This window comes from Barbatula barbatula, assembly GCF_947034865.1.
Source record: "Barbatula barbatula genome assembly, chromosome: 3".
NCBI classification, from domain to species: Eukaryota; Metazoa; Chordata; class Actinopteri; order Cypriniformes; family Nemacheilidae; genus Barbatula; species Barbatula barbatula.
Genome location: NC_136764.1, coordinates 4555187 through 4577765, shown reverse-complemented (window position 1 = coordinate 4577765; position 22579 = coordinate 4555187). Strand labels below are relative to the sequence as shown.

General features: G+C 39.4%; 1 protein-coding gene across 2 annotated transcripts; it reads right to left on the bottom strand.

The window, feature by feature from the left end:
* Positions 1–1885: 1885 nt before the first annotated feature.
* Positions 1886–21824, bottom strand: LOC306891754 (NLR family CARD domain-containing protein 3-like). Of its 2 annotated transcripts, XM_079452257.1 has the most exons (15): positions 21747–21824; positions 21373–21433; positions 21082–21192; positions 20862–20919; positions 16921–17125; positions 12642–14409; positions 8177–8350; positions 7347–7520; positions 6932–7105; positions 5559–5732; positions 5073–5246; positions 3895–4068; positions 3533–3706; positions 3226–3284; positions 1887–2591 (listed from the first exon to the last, which is right to left on the bottom strand). In XM_079452257.1, the coding sequence occupies exons 2-14, from the start codon at positions 21396–21398 to the stop codon at positions 3266–3268; spliced, it is 3405 nt and encodes a 1134-aa protein (XP_079308383.1). In that variant the 5' UTR covers positions 21399–21433; positions 21747–21824; the 3' UTR covers positions 1887–2591; positions 3226–3265. The 2 variants fall into 2 exon arrangements, with proteins under 2 accessions (XP_079308382.1, XP_079308383.1); XM_079452256.1 differs by having other exon boundaries at positions 1886–3284.
* Positions 21825–22579: the final 755 nt, after the last annotated feature.

Genomic DNA, 22579 nt, shown 5'->3' with positions numbered 1-22579 from the left:
TCTTGGAAATGGTGCATTCTCTACAGCTCTGGATGGACCGTCTCACGTTTACTGCCATACCAGACCACCAGAAGCGTTGTTAAACGAGTGAGAGGGTTTCGTTGGTCCCTGGATGGCCAGTGCCTTGTGAACAGTGAACAGATCGAATAATTTCATTGCGTTGAGGGAGAGGTACACATAGACATGAAGGGGAACACCCGGTGGAACGGAGTTCTTATACAGGAGTTCTTAAAGTCTGGTCGGCAATATAACGAAGTGGAATCTGGAGAAGAATATGGCCCAACGAGCTTGACAAGGATTCAGACGTTTGTCATCACGAGGATACTGGAAATTCTTGTGGTGGGTATATATGAAGAATGGATGCTTAGCTCGCTCAATGACAATGCCTCCACTCTTCCAATACAAGTGTAATCGCGACTTAAAACTCCCTGTCCCAGATGTTGTAGTTTATTTCCGCCGGGATGAGCTTGTGTAGAAGGCACAGAGATGGAAGGTTGGAGGATTCCCCTGCAGCTGGGGACTTTTCATTCAGTTGGTTCAATGCATCTGTGGCCAAAGGAGACCTGGACAGGGACTTGGGCTTGTCATTAAAGTCATTCATATTGTCATAAGTGGTGTGACTGTGGCCCTGAAGTCTTTGATTAACTGGCGGTAGAAGTTCTCAAAGCCTAGGAACCATTGGAGACTTTGATGTTCTTGGCCATGGGCCAGCTCTGCATGGCTGCCACCTGTAAATTTCAGTAACCAAACAGATCTCATCCCCCATTCACTGCCATAGTAGGGAAAATAATCAATGGGGGATGAGATCTGTTTGGTTACTGACAATATTCCAAATATCTTCTATTGTGGTTAGCAGAACAAAGAAATCTATACAGGTTTGGAAAAATCTGAGGATGAGTGAATGATCTTAATGAAAATACTAACTCCATACAGGAGAGTTGGTGAGGCTTGGTAAACTGAGCGAGTTTTGAACCATTAATATTCAATATACACAGAGGGTTCAGACAATATCTTACACTGAATAACCAACACGGAACACAAGAAACGCTGGGGTATTAATACACATGATCATCAGGGTAAATGAGACCATGAAGGTTTGTGGTAACAGCAGGTTTATTCTACTTCTGCATTCATGACAAAGGATAACAGAGTTGTAAAGTCATCTCATGTGGACAAACAGCGCATGCTCTGTCTGGAAAGACGGCATCATGTCAAAGTTAGCTAGCTATACTGGAGACTTTATATCAGATAACCAGATGGTTGGCTTCATAAAAACATGGCGAAATTAATCAACTACACATTAAATCTAGCTGAACTTTTACATGCTTCTCAAGTGAGTTAACATTGTTTATTCCACGGACATTCACAGACACGTTACCTCAGGGAAAATCCTCCGTTGCTCTGAGGATTACACATAATTCTTCGTCATTACTAGCGTTCGCTGCAGGTACAACTTTATGACAGTGAAAATACAGTGGACACGGGTAATAACTGCATATTAATGCTACTAAACAAATAAAACAACACAGCATATCAACAACTTTGTTTTTAATTAAGTAATCAATTGTAGTTTGCAAACAATATGCTCGAACTTTAATTGCCATATCCACACCCAGTGCCGCTGCTAGCCATATTGGTGCCCTAAGCATAATTCCATTATAATGACACCCCCCCACCCTGAAATTTGCCAATTTAACTTTTTATTACCAAACATAGAACTCAATATCAATAACACAATAGCAGCATTGCAGTATAAAACCTAGGAACACTAAATAGAGAAAGTAAAATCTTCACAGCTTTGCTGACTTTGTAAACTTATGTAGAATAGCCAACACACACTACACATTTGAATAATAGTGCAGGAATAACTTCTGTGACACGTCTTGAGGCTTGTATGTTGGTTTATTTTGCTCAGGTTTGTACGGTCAACAAAATATGTGCTCCAGCACTCATCCCCATTCTTTCATGTGAACACACACACACACACACACAACAGGTGTTTTAACATCACTTAATTAATGACACTCCCATTATCATTATGTCACATGACTTTCCCATTACATGGCTCCTACACTGACTCCTAATGTCTTTTCGGGGCCATTTCCAAATAAATTGCCTAGACTACCGTCTGTCAAACTGCATCAGGCGCACGCGCGATCAACCTGCGCTGCCGCTCGGACCGTACATGGGCGGGTGGTGAAATGGGATTGTTCGGCCGTTTTTTTTTACATATACATGGCTGAAATGTGCCTGCCTAATAATTTTTCTATAGCCCAATGAAAAAATATTAGATTTAAAAAAAAAATCATTACGCTATTTTTGGTGCCGCCTCAGCACTTGGTGCCTTAGGCACAGCGCGTGATGCGCGTGGGAGCGGTGGCGCTGGCCACACTCATGACAGAAAACATATTTACAATCCAAAAGATCGACGCGGGTATGATTTTAGTTGACGCTGTCTTGGTTTCTCGGCTGGGCCATGGATTAAATCCCCAGTTAAATCCTCTCCGCCGTCAGGATTCCCACCATCCGTGCCCGCTGTAGCGCTCGATGAGGCGCCATTTCTTTCCATCTGCTCACCTGTCTCCTCCGCCCTTTTTTAGATATGACAAAGCGATCCATTTTTAGCTTCAAGATATAAAGTGCGTAGCAGCTCTTGCGGGCTCGCGACAGCGCCTTGAACGCAATGACGCAAGACGCAGCGGCAGCAACGTTCATGGGGCGTCGCATTGATTTTTATGTTTATATATTTTTTTATATGTCGATTAAATTATTAATTATTATTGTTCTGCGTAGTAGAGAACCATTTTTAAATCTTTATCCCGGATATATATATTTTAATATATATCAAATATGTTTTAAATCAGGAAGGGGTGGGGGGTCTAATGGGAGTAAAGGCGTTTTTTGGAAGGGTCTTGAGACACCCCAAGACCCCCCCTGGCGCCGCCACTGGTTATACTCTATATCCAAAAATAAATAATAGCTTTTTGTTAATAGCTACATGTAAAAAGTTCACAGTAATGTATTTGTTTGACATTAAATCTTTTTTTGGTCATTTATATTTAAAGAACTGGACAGTATATCATTTTTGTTATAAAATATCTTCAGTGAATGAGACCCTATTATGAACAGTGATGGACTGTTGCAGGGTTCATACATCTGTAGTATAAGCAAGTAGCTGTGACTTCATGGGCAGCGTTGGGGTGACAATGTGTTTTTAGGCCACACCTGTGCCACTTTTGTGGTAATGCCACTGTCTCTGTGACTGTTATCGATGAGACTGAATACTGTAAAAGATTGAAGAGAAAGAAAATATTATACACATATGAGACTAAAAACTACACACAAAACTAAACCTAATAAAGTATTACTACTGTACCACACCGAATTTTCATAGTAACCAGAGTAAAGCACTACAGGACAAATGTGATCACAGAAATACATGACAATCATTTGTAATTAATGGCAATTGTTAATAAAAACAATAATAAATAATAAAATAATAAAAAAATCAATCAGTTAATAAATAACTCACAGTAGTGTCTGTAGTTGACAGTGTGGATCCTTCAGTAGATCAGAGAGCAGCTTCACTCCTGAATCTTCTGGATTATTATCACTCAGATTGAGTTTTGTCAGATGTGAGGGGTTTGATCTCAGAGCTGAAGTCAGAGCAACACAACCTTCAGATCCAATACTGCAACCAGACAGACTGAAGAGAGAAGAAAAACTCTTCACACTCACAGCAAATAAAGTCATGAATTATAATGAAACTGTTGTGACTATTATGAGAAGTATATCAAAATGAGAGAGAAATAGAGAGCGCTTTTTAAGAGTTAGAATTGAAATTTTTTTTACACAAACACATGTTTATCTTTATTGCTTTAAGGATTTTCTTACTTTAGTGTCTTCAGTTTACAGTTTGTATTCTTCAGTCCATCAGAGAGCAGCTTCACTCCTGAATCCTTCAGATTATTGTTACTCAGGTTCAGTTCTGTCAGACTTGAGGAGTTTGATCTGAGAACTGACGCCAGTGATGAACAACTTTTCTCTGTCAGACTACAGTAACTCAGACTGAAAGAGAAATAACAAGATTTTTAGTAGTACATTTATATTCAAAACTGCTTTTAGCATTAGTGTTAGGTAAGTAAACTTTAGCAAAACAGGATGTGTGTGTGTGTCCAGCAACATCAAAACTGTATAATCATAAACACCCCGTCTACAACAGTTGACCCCACATTATCCAGTGGGGTCAGAACATCTGTTTATAACGGGTTCTATAGACTGTTTCAAAGCAACAACATGATCAAAAGTTACTGAGCAGTGCGCTTCAGTGGCCCAAACTTAACTCCCGGTACACATCCACATAGAATATAAAGTCACTGCAGATTATTGCTGATAACAAGCCAAATAAATGACAAGTAAATTAAATCAGCTAGTATGATGGAAATTTTATTTATTCTTTTGTTTCTGACGGTAATTCTTATTTTTATCTATTTTGATTGGGAGGATAATAGAAAGTAACATTTATGTTTGCTGATTTCCGTGCACAAGTTTGCTATTCCTTGCATACAAGAGAAGTGTGAACGGTGTCTGTCCATCATGTTCTTTATATGAACTAATGTCTTGTTTCTGATAGAGTTAGTAAGAATTGGTTGTTATGATGTTTTAGTAACAGACGTCTGCTGTAGATGTGACATCCGTCTGTATCAGAGCAGAGTATAAAGATCTTTTCTTCTCACTGCTGAACTCTCAGTATGTCAGACGTCCTTAAAGAATAAAAGATCTTAAACAAATCTTTAGTTAGATTTTGATTTCTGCCTCACCTGTAGCAAGTTTACCCAATGTTACCAAAAGAAGAACCATTACTTGGCTAAACTTTAAAATGACAACGACCCATTCAACAAATTGTTTATTTAATACAAGTGTCATTCAATAAAATATGAATATAAATTAAATTAAGTATAAATAGTTCTATTATTAGCCACTGTCCAGACCGATGAACAAACGTAGACCAGAAGTTACTTCACTTAAAAATAGTGTTTATTAACAAAATTATTAATTAATAAGTAACTTACTGTAATGTCTTCAGTTTACAGTTTGTATTCTTCAGTCCATCAGAGAGCAGCTTCACTCCTGAATCCTTCAGATTATTGTGACTCAGGTTCAGTTCTGTCAGATTTGAGGAGTTTGATCTGAGAACTGACGCCAGTGATGAACAATTTTTCTCTGTCAGATTACAGCCCCTCAGACTGAAAGAGAAATAACAAGATAACAGTAAGTTAAATACAAAGCTTAGTAAAACAAAACAAAAAAAATGTTTTTAACTTCATGCAAATAGAGAGCAAGTTTCCACATCATACATTAACAATTATTTGTGAAATGCTTTTATCCAAAGGGATTTAGAAATAAATAGGCAGAATATAAGAAGAATTAGGGCACAATATGAGTAGTGCTACTTCACAAAATATTCACAAGAACAAGAGTGAAACTCTGGAGTATAACTGAAAATATTAAATGTACAATTGTGAATTAACAAAATTATAATTTGATCAGTAACTCACAGTAGTGTCTGTAGTTGACATTGTGGATCCTTCAGTAGTTCAGAGAGCAGTTTCACTCCTGAATCTTCTGGATTATTATATCTCAGATCCAGTTGTGTCAGATGTGAGGGGTTTGATCTCAGAGCTGAAGTCAGAGCAACACAACCTTCAGATCCAATACTGCAACATGACAGACTGAAGAGAGAAAACCACTTTATATGGCCTATTTAAAAAAATACAGTAGTGTAGACATAACTGTACAATTTACATCAATCATATAGCATGTTCCCACAATTCAAAGCAAAATACAGTAGCACTTACTATTGTAAATATTTACTGTAAAAATTCAGCAATTTCTTACAGTCAATCTATAATCAAATTATAATGCTGTGTTAACATCAGATGTAAAGATTTATTTTTAATTTCTCAGAGGTTTAAATCATGAAATGGCCAGCTGAGTCTCCGGCTGGAAAGCCGTCGGACTCACCGACTGCTGGACAGGACTGAAAGCATGCTGCTGGGGGGACCCTGAGGCGGCAGTTGAACAACGCCATCACCTCTGGCTCCCCGAAGACCACCTCCTGCAGCCTCCAGGAACCTGTCTGCATATTCCATGAGACTAAAGTCCCCTTGGCGAAGACTGCAAAGGAGGTGGGCCTGACGAGATCGCTGGGTCATATCTATGCTTCCTGCCTGGTTCTATAGTGGCTCGTTCGTTCTGTCGTGAACGTGGTGGAGAAGAACCCAAGTGCAAGCAGCGGTGAAGGGGTTAACACGGATGTATTAACTAAAACAAAACAAACACCCACAATGGGGGAAAACACTGACAAAACTAAAATAGAAAACTGAAAACAAACACTTCCCACAAGGGGGTCAAAAATAAACTCACGACACGACAAGACATGACGTCAGACAAACAAGATCTGGTTGGCAAGGGGCAGGGCACGACGAGTCAAGGAAATGCACAAGGTAATATGCACAATGAAAAAGCACAAGACAATAGACATTAGGGCATTAAGTGGGGAGACTAACAAAGGAGATAACAATGGGCATGTGTTGGTAATGCCACACAGGCGGGAAGCTAACGAGGAAACAAGAGGGGCGTGGCCAAAGACGAGACTGGAGAGCACATATTATGTCCTGTCCGACAATAATATGTTTCCCTCCACACAAAACATGTGGCTCTTTCATGATTCTGCCACTAGACTAGAAAATCAAGACAAGAGAGGGCAGAACCATGACATCTTGACTGCTAGTGTCTAAAATCTGAATTAACAGGGAGGTTGACTGACAGTCACTGTTGAGTCTCATATACTATATGACCATTATATTAAGATCCTTCTGCTGAACTTTTTTCAGGGCCTTAATAGACACAAATTCAAGTATTTACTTACCTTAGTGTCTTCAGTTTACAGTTTGTGTTCTTCAGTCCATCAGAGAGCAGCTTCACTCCTGAATCCTTCAGATTATTGTCACTCAGGTTCAGTTCTGTCAGACTTGAGGAGTTTGATCTGAGAACTGACGCCAGTGATGAACAACTTTTCTCTGTCAGATTACAGCCACTCAGACTGAAAGAGAAATAACAAGATAAAAGTGAGTTTAACTTCATGCAAATAGAGAACAATTTTCCACATATACATTTATTTGCTAAATGGTTTTATCCAAAGAGATTTTGAAAAAAAAGAATATAAACAGATTTAGAACACAATATGAGCAGTGCTACTTCACCAAATTTTCACAAGAGTAAAACTGAAAATATTAAATGTATAATTGTGAATTGACAAAATTTTAATTGAATCAGTAACTCACATTAGTGTCTGTAGTTGACAGTGTGGATCCTTCAGTAGATCAGAGAGCAGCTTCACTCCTGAATCTTTAGGTTTATTAAAGTTCAGATCCAGTTGTGTCAGATGTGAGGGGTTTGATCTCAGAGCTGAAGTCAGAGCAACACAACCTTCAGATCCAATACTGCAGTCATTCAGACTGAAGAGAGAAAAACTGTTTATAAGGCCTATTTTAAAAATACAGTATTGTAGACATAACTGTAAAATGTACATCAGTCATATAGCATGCTCCCACAATTCCTAGCAAAAAACAGTATCACTTACTGTTGTAAATATTTACTGTAAATATTCAGCTATTTCTTACAGTGAATCCATAATCAAATTATAATGCTGTGTTAACATCAGACTTTTGTCTGTCCCCAGATCACGGTTAAAGAAAAAGGAGACAGAGCCTTTGTGATAGCTGGGCCTAGGCTGTGGAACAGCCTTCCGGTTTATTTCCGAGGGCTCAATCTCTAAATGTTTTTAAATCCTCTCTTAAAACCTACTTTTTTTCTTTAGCTTTCAATTCATTGTGAACTCTTGTTATGAAAGTGTGTTTTGTCCTTGTCAGCCCTGGTTGCTGTTTTTAAATGTTCTATATAAATAAATAAAAACTTGAAACTATATGTGTATGTTTGTTTTTAAATTTTTCAGATGTTTAAATCATGAGATCTTTGTGTTTAGAATCTGAATCAACAGAGAGATTAACTGCCAGTCACTGTTGAGTCTCTTACACTATATGAACATTATATTGAGATCCTTCTGCTGAACTTTTATCAGGTCCTTAATAGACACATTCAAGGATTTTCTTACTTTAGTGTCTTCAGTTTACAGTTTGTATTCTTCAGTCCATCAGAGAGCAGCTTCACTCCTGAATCCTTCAGATTATTGAGACTCAGGTTCAGTTCTGTCAGACTTGAGGAGTTTGATCTGAGAACTGACGCCAGTGATGAACAACTTTTCTCTGTCAGTTTACAGTAACTCAGACTGAGAGAGAAATAACAGTGAGTTAAAATATAGTAATACCTACAGCAAAAAAGTGAAAATGGATGGAAGGCAATTTCAGCAATTCTTCACCTGCTACAGAACTTTGACCAGCTATCAAAAATCTATTATATAAAGAAATAAAATCATCTTTCAATCAATATCCAACCACTGAAATTCTGTAAACATTAAAAATAGTATAAGTTATATGACCCTGTTTTAAGTGGGATGGGAATATTTGTGTCAATAGTTAAACAAACCACTGTATGGGGCAAAATTATCTATTTTTCTTTTATGTCAAAAATCATATGGACATCGAGTAAAGATCATGTTCCATGAGGATATTTTGTAAAATTCCTACCTTAAATATATAAAAACATTATTTTCGTGAGTGGATGCAGCAAAACTGCCAAGAAAAATATCTGGTAGCACACATACAGTGATCACTCGCTGCTGCCCGCTCTTTGGGATTTACCCACTCTGATATCTATGTGAAGCTTAGAATTTCAGCTTCACAACATCATTGCAGTAGTAAGCCAACAGAGAGCGTTAAAACAACCCTGTTTCTTCATAGCAACGGCCTTCTACAACACCTCTGATTAACAACTTAAAACGTGATTTTCTCAATATTTAGATTTTTTTGCACCCTCAAATTCCTCATCTTTAAAAAGTTGTTTCTCCGCCAAATATTGTCCTTTCCGTATAAACCATAAATCAATGGAAGGCTTATATTCCGCTTTCATATGATGTATAAATCTCAATTTCAGGAGTCTGATTCATTACTGGGTTGTTTTTGTAGATGGGGGTCCGACTACTGCAGGAAAGGTAGGAGCCGCTGCGCCGCTAAGTCATTAGGGCCATTAAACTCCTGAGTCCTTCACTAACTTCTGGTGTCATTCAGGTGAAGCCCTCTGGCCGCCTCTGAAGGTTCTGAATCAGTGTGTCTCTGTCGTGAATTGTGTGGGGAGAACCCAAGTGCAAGGCAGCGGGGATGAAGGGGTTAACAGAAGCTTTATCATAAAGCACAAAACAGCAAAACAAACATCCACGATGGGAAAACACTAACTAAACTGGATACAAAAAACTGAAAACAAACTCATCCCACAAGGGGGGAAAACATAAACAACTAGGAATAAAACAAGGAACTTGGAAACCATACATACACTAGACCAAGAACATGACTGGGAACAGGGCAGGAAACATGAACAGCATACAGGTACAGCATACAATGAACGAGCACAGGACAATGAAAACGAGGATGTTTTATAGGGGAACAAACACAGGATGATTAACAAGGGGCAGGTGCAGGTACTGAAACACTCAGGGAAGGTTAACGAGACAAAAGGGCGGGAAACACTGACGAGACACGAGAAAGCACATGGCAAGTCAGAATCAAAACAAAGCCATGTCTTTCTCACACAAAACCTAAGGCTATGCCATGACTCCGCTGCAAGACCCAGAATAAACATGACATGATAGCGGAATCATGACATAAAGAATGAACGAGCCAAAACAGAACCCAGCAGGCAGATTGGAGGCAAGGCGAGCGACCCAGGCTCGTCGCCTCCTGTGTTTACGTCAGGGGCACTCTGACGTTTTAGAGTTTGCGGACCGCTTTTTTGAGGTGGCAGGGGAGATGGTCCACAGTGAGCAGGAACAGATGGTCCTGTTCAATGGCGGCCTCAACCAACCTCTACCGGGGTGGGAGATGCAGATTCTGAGACCGCTGGGCTTCACTGACCTGATCAGGTATGCCATGAATCGGCCGGAGCCCAGTGTCTCAGCTCAACCCAGTCTTTCACCCCCGCTGGCCGCATTACCCGAGGGCCGTACCCTGCAGATCGGGATTGTGGGCCTCTCCTCACCCTCTGCAACCTCCACCTCGTCCACCGCACCACCACCTACAGTCTCCCCACCCGCAGTCAGCTTTGGTGGCAAGCGTGGGAGACGGGAATCCTGGGGGTCCGGGGCCTCTAATCCCGAGCCGCCCGTTCCCTTCTCGTCATTTCTTCAGCCGGCCACCAGGCGGGTGGCTCGGCTGAGGAAGAAGAGGCAACGGAGGGTGGTTCGGAGTCCGGCGTTCTTGTCCAGCCGGCGTCCTCAGCCGGCCTTCCAGCCGGCGTCAAGTCCTGTTCCTCAGCCGGCCTTCCAGCCGGCGTCAAGTCCTGTTCCTCAGCCGGCCTTCCAGCCGGCTTCAAGTCCTGTTGCTCAGCCGGCTGGAACGGGCGGCTCGGGATTAGAGGCCTCGGACGAGGACCCCCAGGATTCCCGTCTCCCACGCTTGCCACCAAAGCTGACTGCGGGTGGGGAGACTGTAGGTGGTGGTGCGGTGGACGAGGTGGAGGTTGCAGAGGGTGAGGAGAGGCCCACAATCCCGATCTGCAGGGTACGGCCCTCGGGTAATGCGGCCAGCGGGGGTGAAAGACTGGGTTGAGCTGAGACACTGGGCTCCGGCCGATTCATGGCATACCTGATCAGGTCAGTGAAGCCCAGCGGTCTCAGAATCTGCATCTCCCACCCCGGTAGAGGTTGGTTGAGGCCGCCATTGAACAGGACCATCTGTTCCTGCTCACTGTGGACCATCTCCCCTGCCACCTCAAAAAAGCGGTCCGCAAACTCTAAAACGTCAGAGTGCCCCTGACGTAAACACAGGAGGCGACGAGCCTGGGTCGCTCGCCTTGCCTCCAATCTGCCTGCTGGGTTCTGTTTTGGCTCGTTCATTCTTTATGTCATGATTCCGCTATCATGTCATGTTTATTCTGGGTCTTGCAGCGGAGTCATGGCATAGCCTTAGGTTTTGTGTGAGAAAGACATGGCTTTGTTTTGATTCTGACTTGCCATGTGCTTTCTCGTGTCTCGTCAGTGTTTCCCGCCCTTTTGTCTCGTTAACCTTCCCTGAGTGTTTCAGTACCTGCACCTGCCCCTTGTTAATTATCCTGTGTTTGTTCCCCTATAAAACATCCTCGTTTTCATTGTCCTGTGCTCGTTCATTGTATGCTGTACCTGTATGCTGTTCATGTTTCCTGCCCTGTTCCCAGTCATGTTCTTGGTCTAGTGTATGTATGGTTTCCAAGTTCCTTGTTTTATTCCTAGTTGTTTATGTTTTCCCCCCTTGTGGGATGAGTTTGTTTTCAGTTTTTTGTATCCAGTTTAGTTAGTGTTTTCCCATCGTGGATGTGTGGTTTGTGTGGTGAGTTCTTGTGTCTTGTACTCTAGTTTAGTTATTTGTAGTTCATGTCAAAAGTTAATTTAAGTCTTGTTTAAGTGTAGTTAGTTTTAGTCCTGTCCTGTCATGTTATTGTATCCCTATTTTGTTCTGTTACCCCCACGTGGGTCTATGTTTTATTATTTATTATTAAAATATGTTAACCCCTTACCCGCTGTCTGCACCTGGGTCCTCTGTCCTTATCTCACCACTCGAGAACCGTGACAGTCTCTAGTTGACTCAAGTAGATAGTTGTTTAATTATTTTCTCTAGATTACACTGAGTGTTATAACCTCCGCTCAATCCTTTAAATTCAATAAAATATTATTTATATGGCGCTTTGTACAATGTTTCAAAGCAGCTTTATAGGAGAAAAACACACAAAGATATAGAAGACTGTACAGGGAGTGGTATTGCAGAAGAAGTAAGGCTATTCTAATAAAGCAATGTTCACAGAATTGACTGAACCATAAGCAAATCTAATATAAGCGGTCTCCCAGTGAGCAAGCCAACATGGCCCAGTGGTGAGGAACCAAAACTCCAATGATGAATAAATGGAGAAACCAGACTCAGCTGAGAGGACCAGTTCTCCTCTGATGTGTTACAGCTGCACTCAGTAAGTTTCATTAAAGTTACTGAGCAAACGAGTCCTTCGCAATTTAGTAATCTTACGTTTGTGTGAAATTGTTTAGGTATAGTTTGTTTAAGTCTGGTTTTGTGACCAATATCAGACAACAGAGGAATGTTTAGGCACGGATGTAAAGTGCAGCTATAACTTTAAACTGCTGTTATGTAATGTAAGTTTGGCATTAATTTGTTTCTGTCTTGTAATTGATGAATGAATGCTTTGTATAGAAAATATGGGATTGACATCCAGGGAGTTCCTTTTTTTTGCAATTATTTAAAATGCATCTGCTTTTTTTGTCACTGCCAATACTTTTGGCCATGACTGTATAGTATATAGTAATTTGTTGTAAACATTACTGGCAGCTTATTGTTACAGCAACTCATAGCAACATGACACGAAGTGGATGATATTAAAACATCCCTGGAATATTGTTGAGCGTAAACTGCAGGTAAATGACTCACTCAGCTGTTCTGGAAGCTTTGATCACTGGCAGAAGCCTCAGAAGGCATTCATCTGATGGATCATATTGCCTCAGATTAAACTCATCCAGCTTCTCTTCCGAGTTCAGTAACACAAACACCAGAGCCGACCACTGAGCAGGAGAGAGACGGACTCCAGTAAGACTAGACTCATCTCCTCTGCTCACATATGTTTGTACTTCCTGCACTAGAGAATGATCATTGAGTTCATTCAGACAGTGAAACAGATTGATGGATTTCTCTGGAGAGAGATTCTCTCTGATCTTCATCTTAATGTACTCGACTATTTCCTGTTTACGGTCAGAGCTTCTTCCTGTCTGTGTCATCAGATCTCGTAAGATTGTCTGACTGGACTCCAGTGAGAGACCCAGAAGAAATCTGAGGTAAAGATCCAGGTGTCCGTTCTCACTCTTTAAGGCCTTGTCCACTTCTCTCTTCAGTAAATCACTCATGTTTGATCTCAATCCGATGAAGTTTTCTGATGTTTGCTGAAGAAATGACAGAAACTTGAATAAAGCAGCGAGAAACTCCTGAACGCTCAGATGCACAAAGCTGAACACCTTCCCCAGGTTCAGTCCAAACTCCTCTCTGAAGATCTGAGTACAAACTCCTGAGTACACTGACGCTTCTCTGACATCAATGTCACACTCTCTCAGATCCTCCTCATAGAAGATCAGGTTCCCTTTCTCCAGCTGTTGAAAAGCCAGTTTTCCCAGAGACTCAAGACTCTTTCTAGCCTGCTGAAGATCTACCTCACATTTCCCATCATACTTCTGACTCTTGAGTTTGATCTGAAACATCAGGAAGTGTGTGAACATGTGAGTGAGAGTCTTGGGGATCTGTGCTGGACTCTCTGCTTCACTCAACATTCTCTGGAGAACAGTGGCTGAAATCCAGCAGAAGACTGGGATGTGACACATGATGTACAGACTTCTGGATGATTTCATGTGTGTGATGATTCTGTCGGCCAGACTCTCATCATTGATTCTCTTCCTGAAATACTCGTCCTTCTGAGGGTCATTGAATCCTCTTACATCTGTGATCAGATCAACACACTCAGGAGGAATCTGATTGGCTGCTGCTGGTCGAGAGGTGATCCAGATCAGAGCAGAAGGAAGCAGATTCCCCTTGATGAGGTTTGTCAGCAGCACATCCACTGACGCTGATTCTCTGACATCAAACAAACTCGGATTCTTTGAGAAATCTAGAGGAAGACGACACTCATCCAGACCATCAAAGATAAACACAACTTTATAATCATCAAAGTCTGTCGATCTCAGTGCTGTTGTATCTGTGAAGAACTGATGAAGAAGATCCACCAGACTGATATTTGTCTGTTTGATCAGATTCAGTTCTCTGAAAGGAAGTGGAAATATGAAGTGAAGATCTTGATTTGTTTTTTCTTCAGCCCAATCCAGAATGAACTTCTGCACAGAGACTGTTTTTCCAATTCCAGCGACTCCTTTAGTCAGCACACTTCTGATGGGTTTGTTTAGTTCAGGTGAGACTTTAAAGATGTCATTACATTTGATTTGTGTTTCTTGTGTCTCTGATCTTCTGGATGCCGTCTCAATCTGTCTCACCTCATGTTCATTATTGATGTCTTCACTCCCTCCCTCTGTGATGTACAGCTCTGTGTAGATCTCATTCACAAGTGTTGAGCTTCCTTGACTTGAGATTCCTTCATTCATTCTCTGGAATTTATCTTTTAGTCTGGATTTGTGTTTCTTCATGTATAAAGGGGCCAATTCTGATAAACAAAGAGAATATTAATAAAAATACATGTTTACGATTAGGAAAATCCTTAATTCTACAGAATCTACAACATAAAAACAAGCAAATATATACTTTTCTTATTTAATATCATTTTAATATAGTAAAGCTCTCTATGCTTATTAAACCAAATGAATATTTTTGCCTAATATATTTGACTCAAGAGTGTTTTAAGATGTTGATGATCATGACATCAGATGAACACAAAAAGCTTCATGGTTCTATTCTGTTGATTTATTAACTGTAAATGTATTTTCACTAATAATCATCACTGTGTCTTTTCGTCTGAAGGTAAAGTGAGAGTGGGGGTTCAATCTTCGGCTGGCTGGCAGGAGCCGCCACTGGCATGTCACGTGACCTGTCAATTGCTGCTGGCAGCTGCCAGTCTGCCTTTGGCAAGTTCCATAAACCTTTGATCTTTGGCTGTTTTTGTGTCTTGTTTTCCTCCCTCTCTAGCTCATTTATTATGCATCTGTTCATGTTTTTGTTATTTTGAACGATTGGCGTTTTAGAGAATTTATCCCAAATAAACCAGTCAAATAGCTGTGATCAGACTGACAGCTTACTGACGCTTTGCTGGACAGTCTATCCAGTCAGCCGCGGCTGAACTGCGAGTATAACGTGTTGCCTAACTCTCTCCAGGCAAGAAAAAACACTGCTTTCTTTTTATGAATGTAATCTCATGCATTTATTCTTTAGTATGATTGATGTTTTGGGGACGGTTATCACAAAAAAAACAGTCAAATAGCCGTGATCAGACTGACAGCTTACTGATGCTTTGCTGGACGGTCTATCCATAAGAGTAGTCATAACGTGAATCTTTCTCTATTGTTCCCTAATGGTTAAACAATTTCACAAATTATGATTATATGTACCAACTATATTGCGAACTACATTTATATTTTTAACTAATGAATTGAACTAAATATTTAGATAAACTTAACGTCACGTGACATGTGGGTGGAATCTAACTGTTTGAATAGCCTACCTACCCGACCCCACTAAATAGTGGGGTCCTCTGACGGAAGAATTGTGAGGTGAATGTCATTCAGTTCAGTAAGCGGGATAAAAATAACTTAGTTTAGATAACGTCGCATACGTCAATTATAGGCTATCGGAATCTGACAGTTTCGAATAAACTACCCAGGCCAATAAAAAAGGGATCTTACGAAGTGGGAGGTAAGATATAAGCAGCAAACATAATTTAGGCCCATATATAGTTCCTTGTTTTTTATTTGTGTAACAGGGACGAACAGGGATGTAGAATTCTATGTATGTTACTCTACAGAGATTAAATTCAGCCTAGGTTCGGCTCTGGGAGGATTTAAGAGTAAAAGGGTGGACCAAATCCATTTTAAGTAATTACCAGCCGGCAATTTTATTTGCAATAATTCACATTCAATATTTAAACAATATTCTCACAGTTTGACTCTTTGTCTGGTTTCCACTCAACACTATGAACCAACAACAAAATGATTCATATCAAACCAGAAGTTGAATGTAAATACCAAAAATGAAATAAAATAAAATGAAACAAGATAAAACAGTCTCAATAATTTGTTCTGGATCCTTTGTAGAATATAAAGTGCTCAAATATGCATATGAAAAAAACTCAAATGTCCATTTGTTAAGCTCCAATGGTCATGTGTGTGTGTAAAGAGCTTCAATGTGTATTTGTGTGTAAAGGCCTTTTGTGTTGCTACCCGGGTAGTATGTATGTGCTTAGCTCTTGTGTACATCCGTGATGGACCACGATGATTCTTTGGATGGCAGATCAGGGTCTGGCTCGCCGTTCAAATGGTAGATCACTCAAATTGATTCAGCATTAAAAAAAAAACAATCAGAGTTTGTGTAAAAGAAAAACCAGTAACCAAAAGCTTCGACCGGTTGTTTTCCTCAGCAACTGGATAAATAAACAACCTCGACGATATTGTTTCTTTGTTTTTATTTGTAAATATTTTAGTTTCTTGGGTTTTACTCTTTGGTCTTTGTAAATTTGAATATACTGATAAAGTATGTGATCCGTGGTATTAGTTTTAAGTTGGCCTTCTTTTATTGAATTATTAAAAGCATTTCTGTATTTTGTCCTTATCGCAAAAAATGCTCATAAGCAATGACATCAGTCATGTTATTGGAATTAAATCATGTTTTAATAGGCTACTCTGCATCTACATTATTACACAACTTTTTACACAACAATTACAATCGTCACAACAGCGTATCCATACTAATTAGATTAATTTCCCTAGAATGAGAGGCAGGCAACAGTAACGACACAGTAAGCTGTCAGTCTGATCACGGCTATTTGAGTGGTTTAGTTGTGATAACCGTCCCCAAAAAATCAATCATACTAAAGAATAGTTGCATGAGATTACATTCATAAAAAGAAAGCAGTGTTTTTCCTTGCCTGGAGAGAATCTTCCAGCCAGCCGAAGATTTAACCCCTACTGTAAAGTGATGTCATAGTCACATGACTGAGAGCTCTTACTGGTCTGTAGTTTGTTAGCGAGGTCTGTCTGCTTCATCTTCCTCAGGACGTTCAGTGTGATCTTCAGAAACATCTCTCTGACTCTGATCTGATCTTCATCATCCTCCTCTTCTCTCTCAGAGCATGATGGGTAATCTGGACTCAGGTGACTCTTGAAGATCTTCAGCTCTTTCTTCATCAGAGAGATGAGTTTGTGCTCAAGCTCCTGAAAACACAGGTTTTAATCATTCATTTATAATAAATTATAATGATTCATAATTTGTATTATAATATTGCCATTTTAATTGTAACTGATTTCTCTCTGTTTGCTTTTTTAATTCCTGTGGCCTCATAATCTTTAAACAAATATGGAATATAAGGAATCTAATCTTGACTTCTTACTATTAATCAGGTTGAGACATTGAAACACTTCATAATCATGTATATTTACATTTACATTTACATTTAGTCATTTAGCAGACGCTTTTATCCAAAGCGACTTACAGATGAGGAAACATTGGAAGCAATTATAACAACATAGGAAACAAAATACATAAGTGCATCAAACTAGTCCATTAAAGCCTAGCACATTATAAAAAGCTGAGAATAGTGAGGTTAGTAATTTTTTTTTTACATTTTTTTTTAAAGAAGGAAAGGGAAGAGCATTAGGAAAAAATCAATCAGCGACGTGTTGACGGAAGAGATGCGTTTTTAGGCGTTTTTTAAAGATGGCAACCGAGTCTGCTGATCTTGTAGCAGCTGGTAGATCATTCCACCAATGTGGAACAGATCCAGAGAAGGTACGGGAGAGTGACTTTTTTCCTATATCAGTATATAACGTACAGTAGTAATATACATCATATAAATTATAATATATATAGTTTACATTTCTCAAGTAATGGGTTTGGTGTTGGGCGTGTATATTGTTTTGAGAAAATAGAGCATCGTTAGAGGAAAAACATCTACAAGTAAATCTACACAACTGTGTAAACTGTTAATATTGTTAATTATACTTTAAATAAAGTCAAAGTATGGATTGTGCTATGTAGTTTATTACTTTAAATCACAATTAATAAAGGGCTGTTATGTCAATAACTGTGACAATAATTACAGAGCCATTGAGGATATATATATATACTGTATATATAACTCTCTAAAGACCACATACTGTATACATTACGGAAATAAATAGTTCATTATTATGCAGAATAAAGACAAGTTATTGTTACTGTGAAGCAGATTTTGTTAGTTATATATTCTAATATGTCATGATCACAGGAAGGTGAGACACGGACAGAGGACCCAGGTGGAGACAGCAGGTAAGGGGTTAACAGATATTTAATAATATGACAAAACAAAAACCCACGGGGTGTTAACATAAACACGGTGTAAACATTACATAGGAACAGGGATAAACTAACTAAACTAGACAACACTTGAGTTAAATACATATAACTGGACTAGACTAAACTACACTGAATAGGAACTCACCACACAAATCAAAATGAACCAGCACAAGACAGAAGACACAAAAGCATTAAATAAGGAAACCAAATCAAGAGGGGAACAGGTGTAGGGCATGAATCAATAACGAGGGTAACGAGAGGATGGGAACAAAGACGAGACCAGAGAGAGTGTATGGAAGGCCATAAGGGACATAACTGCCTCTCTCCACACAAGACATGAGACTGTCATGATCCTGCTCACTACCAAGAGAAACATGACATGATGCAGCAGAATCATTTGGTGTTTTTTCTCTCTCTCCTGTAGGGGAAGTAATGTAGTCTGTTTGGGGGTAGAGAAGAGTGAGGGAGCAGCGCGGTTATCTTTCGGCTCTGGGCTAACACTCTGGACCCTAAAGTTAATAGCTGTTGATACAAGTTCCTCGTGATTATTGAAAAGCCAAAGGTGTTATTGTGTACCGGAATCCTCACTTCAAATTCCCATGCCTTACATTATTCAAATTAATATCACATTAATCGATCAATCTGCAACATTGAATTATAAGTGACAACAACAGCCACAAATCCATATAATAAATGTCACGATCAACTGCCGAGTCGTTATTCAGTAGAAGCAATAACTTGATATGATGTTTCCCTGTCATTCATTCTTATTAGCACAAGCGCGGTCACTCCTGTGCATGACTGGGTGTTCATCTATTAGATCCACAATATGTTTTAAATGAATAATAAAAATACTGAAGGTACACTTTTGTTTTCTTGGCAGGGCCGGCCCGAGGCATAAGCGAATTAAGCGGCTGCTTGGGGCCCCCTGACCACCAGGGGGCCCCCAAACGTTTATTTATTTTCACAATTAAATAACTTAAACAAGTGATCTAAATGAATGAATATGAATGAATAAATAAATGAATAATTCAAGACAAGAAAATTCAGATTTGCCGACAACTGCTGCTGTGTCTGCTTGCGTTTGAGTCATGCGCAATAGACATCTCGCGTGCGTTTACAATTAGCGCCGGTGCGCAAGTGCGCGTCACTTTAATAAACGATAAGCCATGTAACAAAAAAGGATGTATCTCTCTGGGGCCGAAAAGAGAAAGAAGAAAATGACAGAGAAGGAGAAAAAAAGAGCAAGATAAGCGGCAGCACACATTTTGCTCACGTCACTTCAGTTATCACTTCATGATCTTATATAAGCCATCACCAGAGCTAACGTAAACGTCCCCGCCATCAAAAGTGAAATATCTCGCATTATTAATATACATTTATCTAGGTGTAGTTCACGTATTGATTATAGATATCAGTTTAAGTTGGAGGAAACAGCCGAAGGGGAACTTAACCTTCTAAGTGAAAGGGATGCCAGCTAGCATTGCTGTGTGTGTTGAAGTGAACGTTAGAAAATATACCAGTACCATGTTGGGTGGGGAGACTTCTGTGTTGAAAATAGACTTCGATTTTATTAATATGGTGGCGAGTGTTGTAGCAGGGCTATCCTCATATTTATATGCTGCAGTTATGCGATTTTGAGGTCATTGTTGTACAATTGTCATTGTTGAACCGCTTACTGTTCTTATGTTTGCTTTCATTATTTAAGTATCTATTTTTTTGTAACATTCTATTTTTGATTATATTAATGTTTGCACATTTAATGCACATTTGCATTTGCACATTTGCAAATTATTTATTTCATGTTTTGTGACAGTTTGTATTCAGAAGTTTAAGAGTAAAGCATTTTATTTAAGTATCGATTTTTTATTATTTTGTATTAATACAGAACCTCACTGTATTCATTTATAATGTAACATTATAGCATGACATTTGTGTCAATAATCAAGCAAATGGTGACTCCGCGTGGTAGGAGGGGGGCCCCAAATCAAATTCTGCTTAGGGCCCCCAAGTGGCTCGGGCCGGCACGGTTTCTTGGAAGGCAGAACAATGAATAACACAGCTGCAACAGAAGGGCTGGGGAGTAACGAATGCATGTAACTTAGTTACTTATAAGCCATCATAAGTAACTAAAAAAAAAAAGGAAAGGTTTTTTTTCAGCCCACGCATCGACCATGGAGAGCGGGAGAAGGAGCATGCTCACAAGAGATAGAGGGAGCACTATGTTCGCAAAGTTCAGCTGTTTTATTTGTTCCCTGCATTTGGGGCTAAAAGATTCTGGACATGAACCGTACGAGGTGAGTGAAACTGATGTCTGTTTTCTAGGCAATGTGTGCTGCTTCCACTATCTCTCTCACTTAAACCCATTCAAACAAACAGAGTATGGAACTATTAAGAGCTCCATGAACCACGTGACCATGCGGAAAAAGTCTGATCAAAGATCAAAGAGTGACGCAACTATTTTTCAACAGCTCTGAATAACTATATTTGTGTTCACAAAAGTGTATGATAACATCAATATCCCTTAGTTTGAAGTGTAGTACCAAACATCTTCGTTTGAAGGGCTATATGACCCTTACTCCTGCCCTTTGAGCCAAAACACATACACACACCTACCTGAAAAACAGCATTCATGTGCTTCCCTATAAAGGACTTTGACCCATCTGCTGTGTTACTGTAATGAAACCGTACATACATGTGTTTACATGAGAAAATTAAAACAATTCAAGTAATTACTGAATCGGGTAATACAGTGAAACACATTTGTTGAGCACAAACTCAAAAAATAAAGACTGATGAAGTGATTTACTCGTCTAAACCATCAGACTGTTCTCACCTCACATCTGGATCATCACAGTCTCCTGAACTGAAGTTAACTGGTTTATCCATTGATTCATCACTCTTCATGGACACACGGCTGGGTTTAGGAGATTCTCCACCAGTCAAACTAGAAAAACATATAAACAGAGAACAAGATATCAGTAATGTGATAATCATCAGTTAAAACAACTAAATTCAGCTTCAATCTCCATACAATACTATATTTACCAAAACTATCATAGCTATAGACCCATTTTTATTGTAGTAAAACGTTAACATCTGTAAATAAAACTCTTTAAATTGTCACCTTTTTTTAATCCTGGAGAAACTCATTGTGAACAGTGTCCTGATGTGAAGAGTTAATCTACCTGCAAACAAAACACTGTGTGTGTTAACTCATCTCAGAAATACACACTTCCTGAAGTCCATCGACGGCATTTCCAACACATTTGTGCTTCACATTTGACTGTGGTGTATTTTTTTGCACCATAAAATTGGCAAAACAAATCAAGTCACTTGAATCAAGGGTTTAGAAACACACTTCCTGGATATAAATATACAGTTACACACCACATGTCAGGTTCTTCAACGAATAAACATATAAACTATAAGTCCACAGCAAACACAGTCCACATGAAAACACAAGTGAATGATTAAACAGGTGCGATTTGTGATACTCACTTTATTTTCTCTCCTAGTCCGATTGATATATTTCTTCTTGAAATGGCTCCTGCTCTACTAGTTTCACTTTCACCTTCTGTTACCTGTGGAGGAGGAGCTCAAACATCACAAGACATAATATTACACACAAACACGCTTTTCTTGCTTTTGCTGCGATGTGACCCCCAGAGATTTGTGGCTACAACATGTTTATGGCTCAATACCAAATGACAAAGCCTGTTCATTCAACACAAAGAATTTTGCTCTTTGACTTATCTCAGTCAAAGCAACAACCCTTTCCTGAATCATCTATTTTCATTAATGAACTTTAATGAAACACATCGAAAGGTAGAAAAGACAATAACCCAGGGGACAGATTCACAACATAGGCTGAACCGAAAACAACGATATCAGACAAGTGAGTGAGGAGGGATATAAGCAGAACTATTAGGTGTAATGATCAAATGAGAACAAAGAAACTACAAAGGACTACAAACTAGAGCAGGAGAAAACAGATACAAATTAAAAGTCCCCAGAACAGAAAACCTGAATTTTAGGTTTTATAGGTTTTAAGTCCACGCGACACAGAAGGAGGCTCAGTGTAGAGGTTGTGTTTATGCGTTTAGCATTTGTCCTCATAGGACTTCATATGACCAGATGAGTAATGTCACACTAGGACTCTCCCTCTGCTCTTTTTATATTTGTAGTTATATTGTGTAGAAAAGCAGCACAAAAGATTCAGTAAGGTCTGATGCATTGTTTATGTGGCTTTATAAGGTCTTCATAATGAAATATAAAAGGTTGGATTGTAACCAGGATTTGACTGTTTAATATTGATACATTTCCATACACAG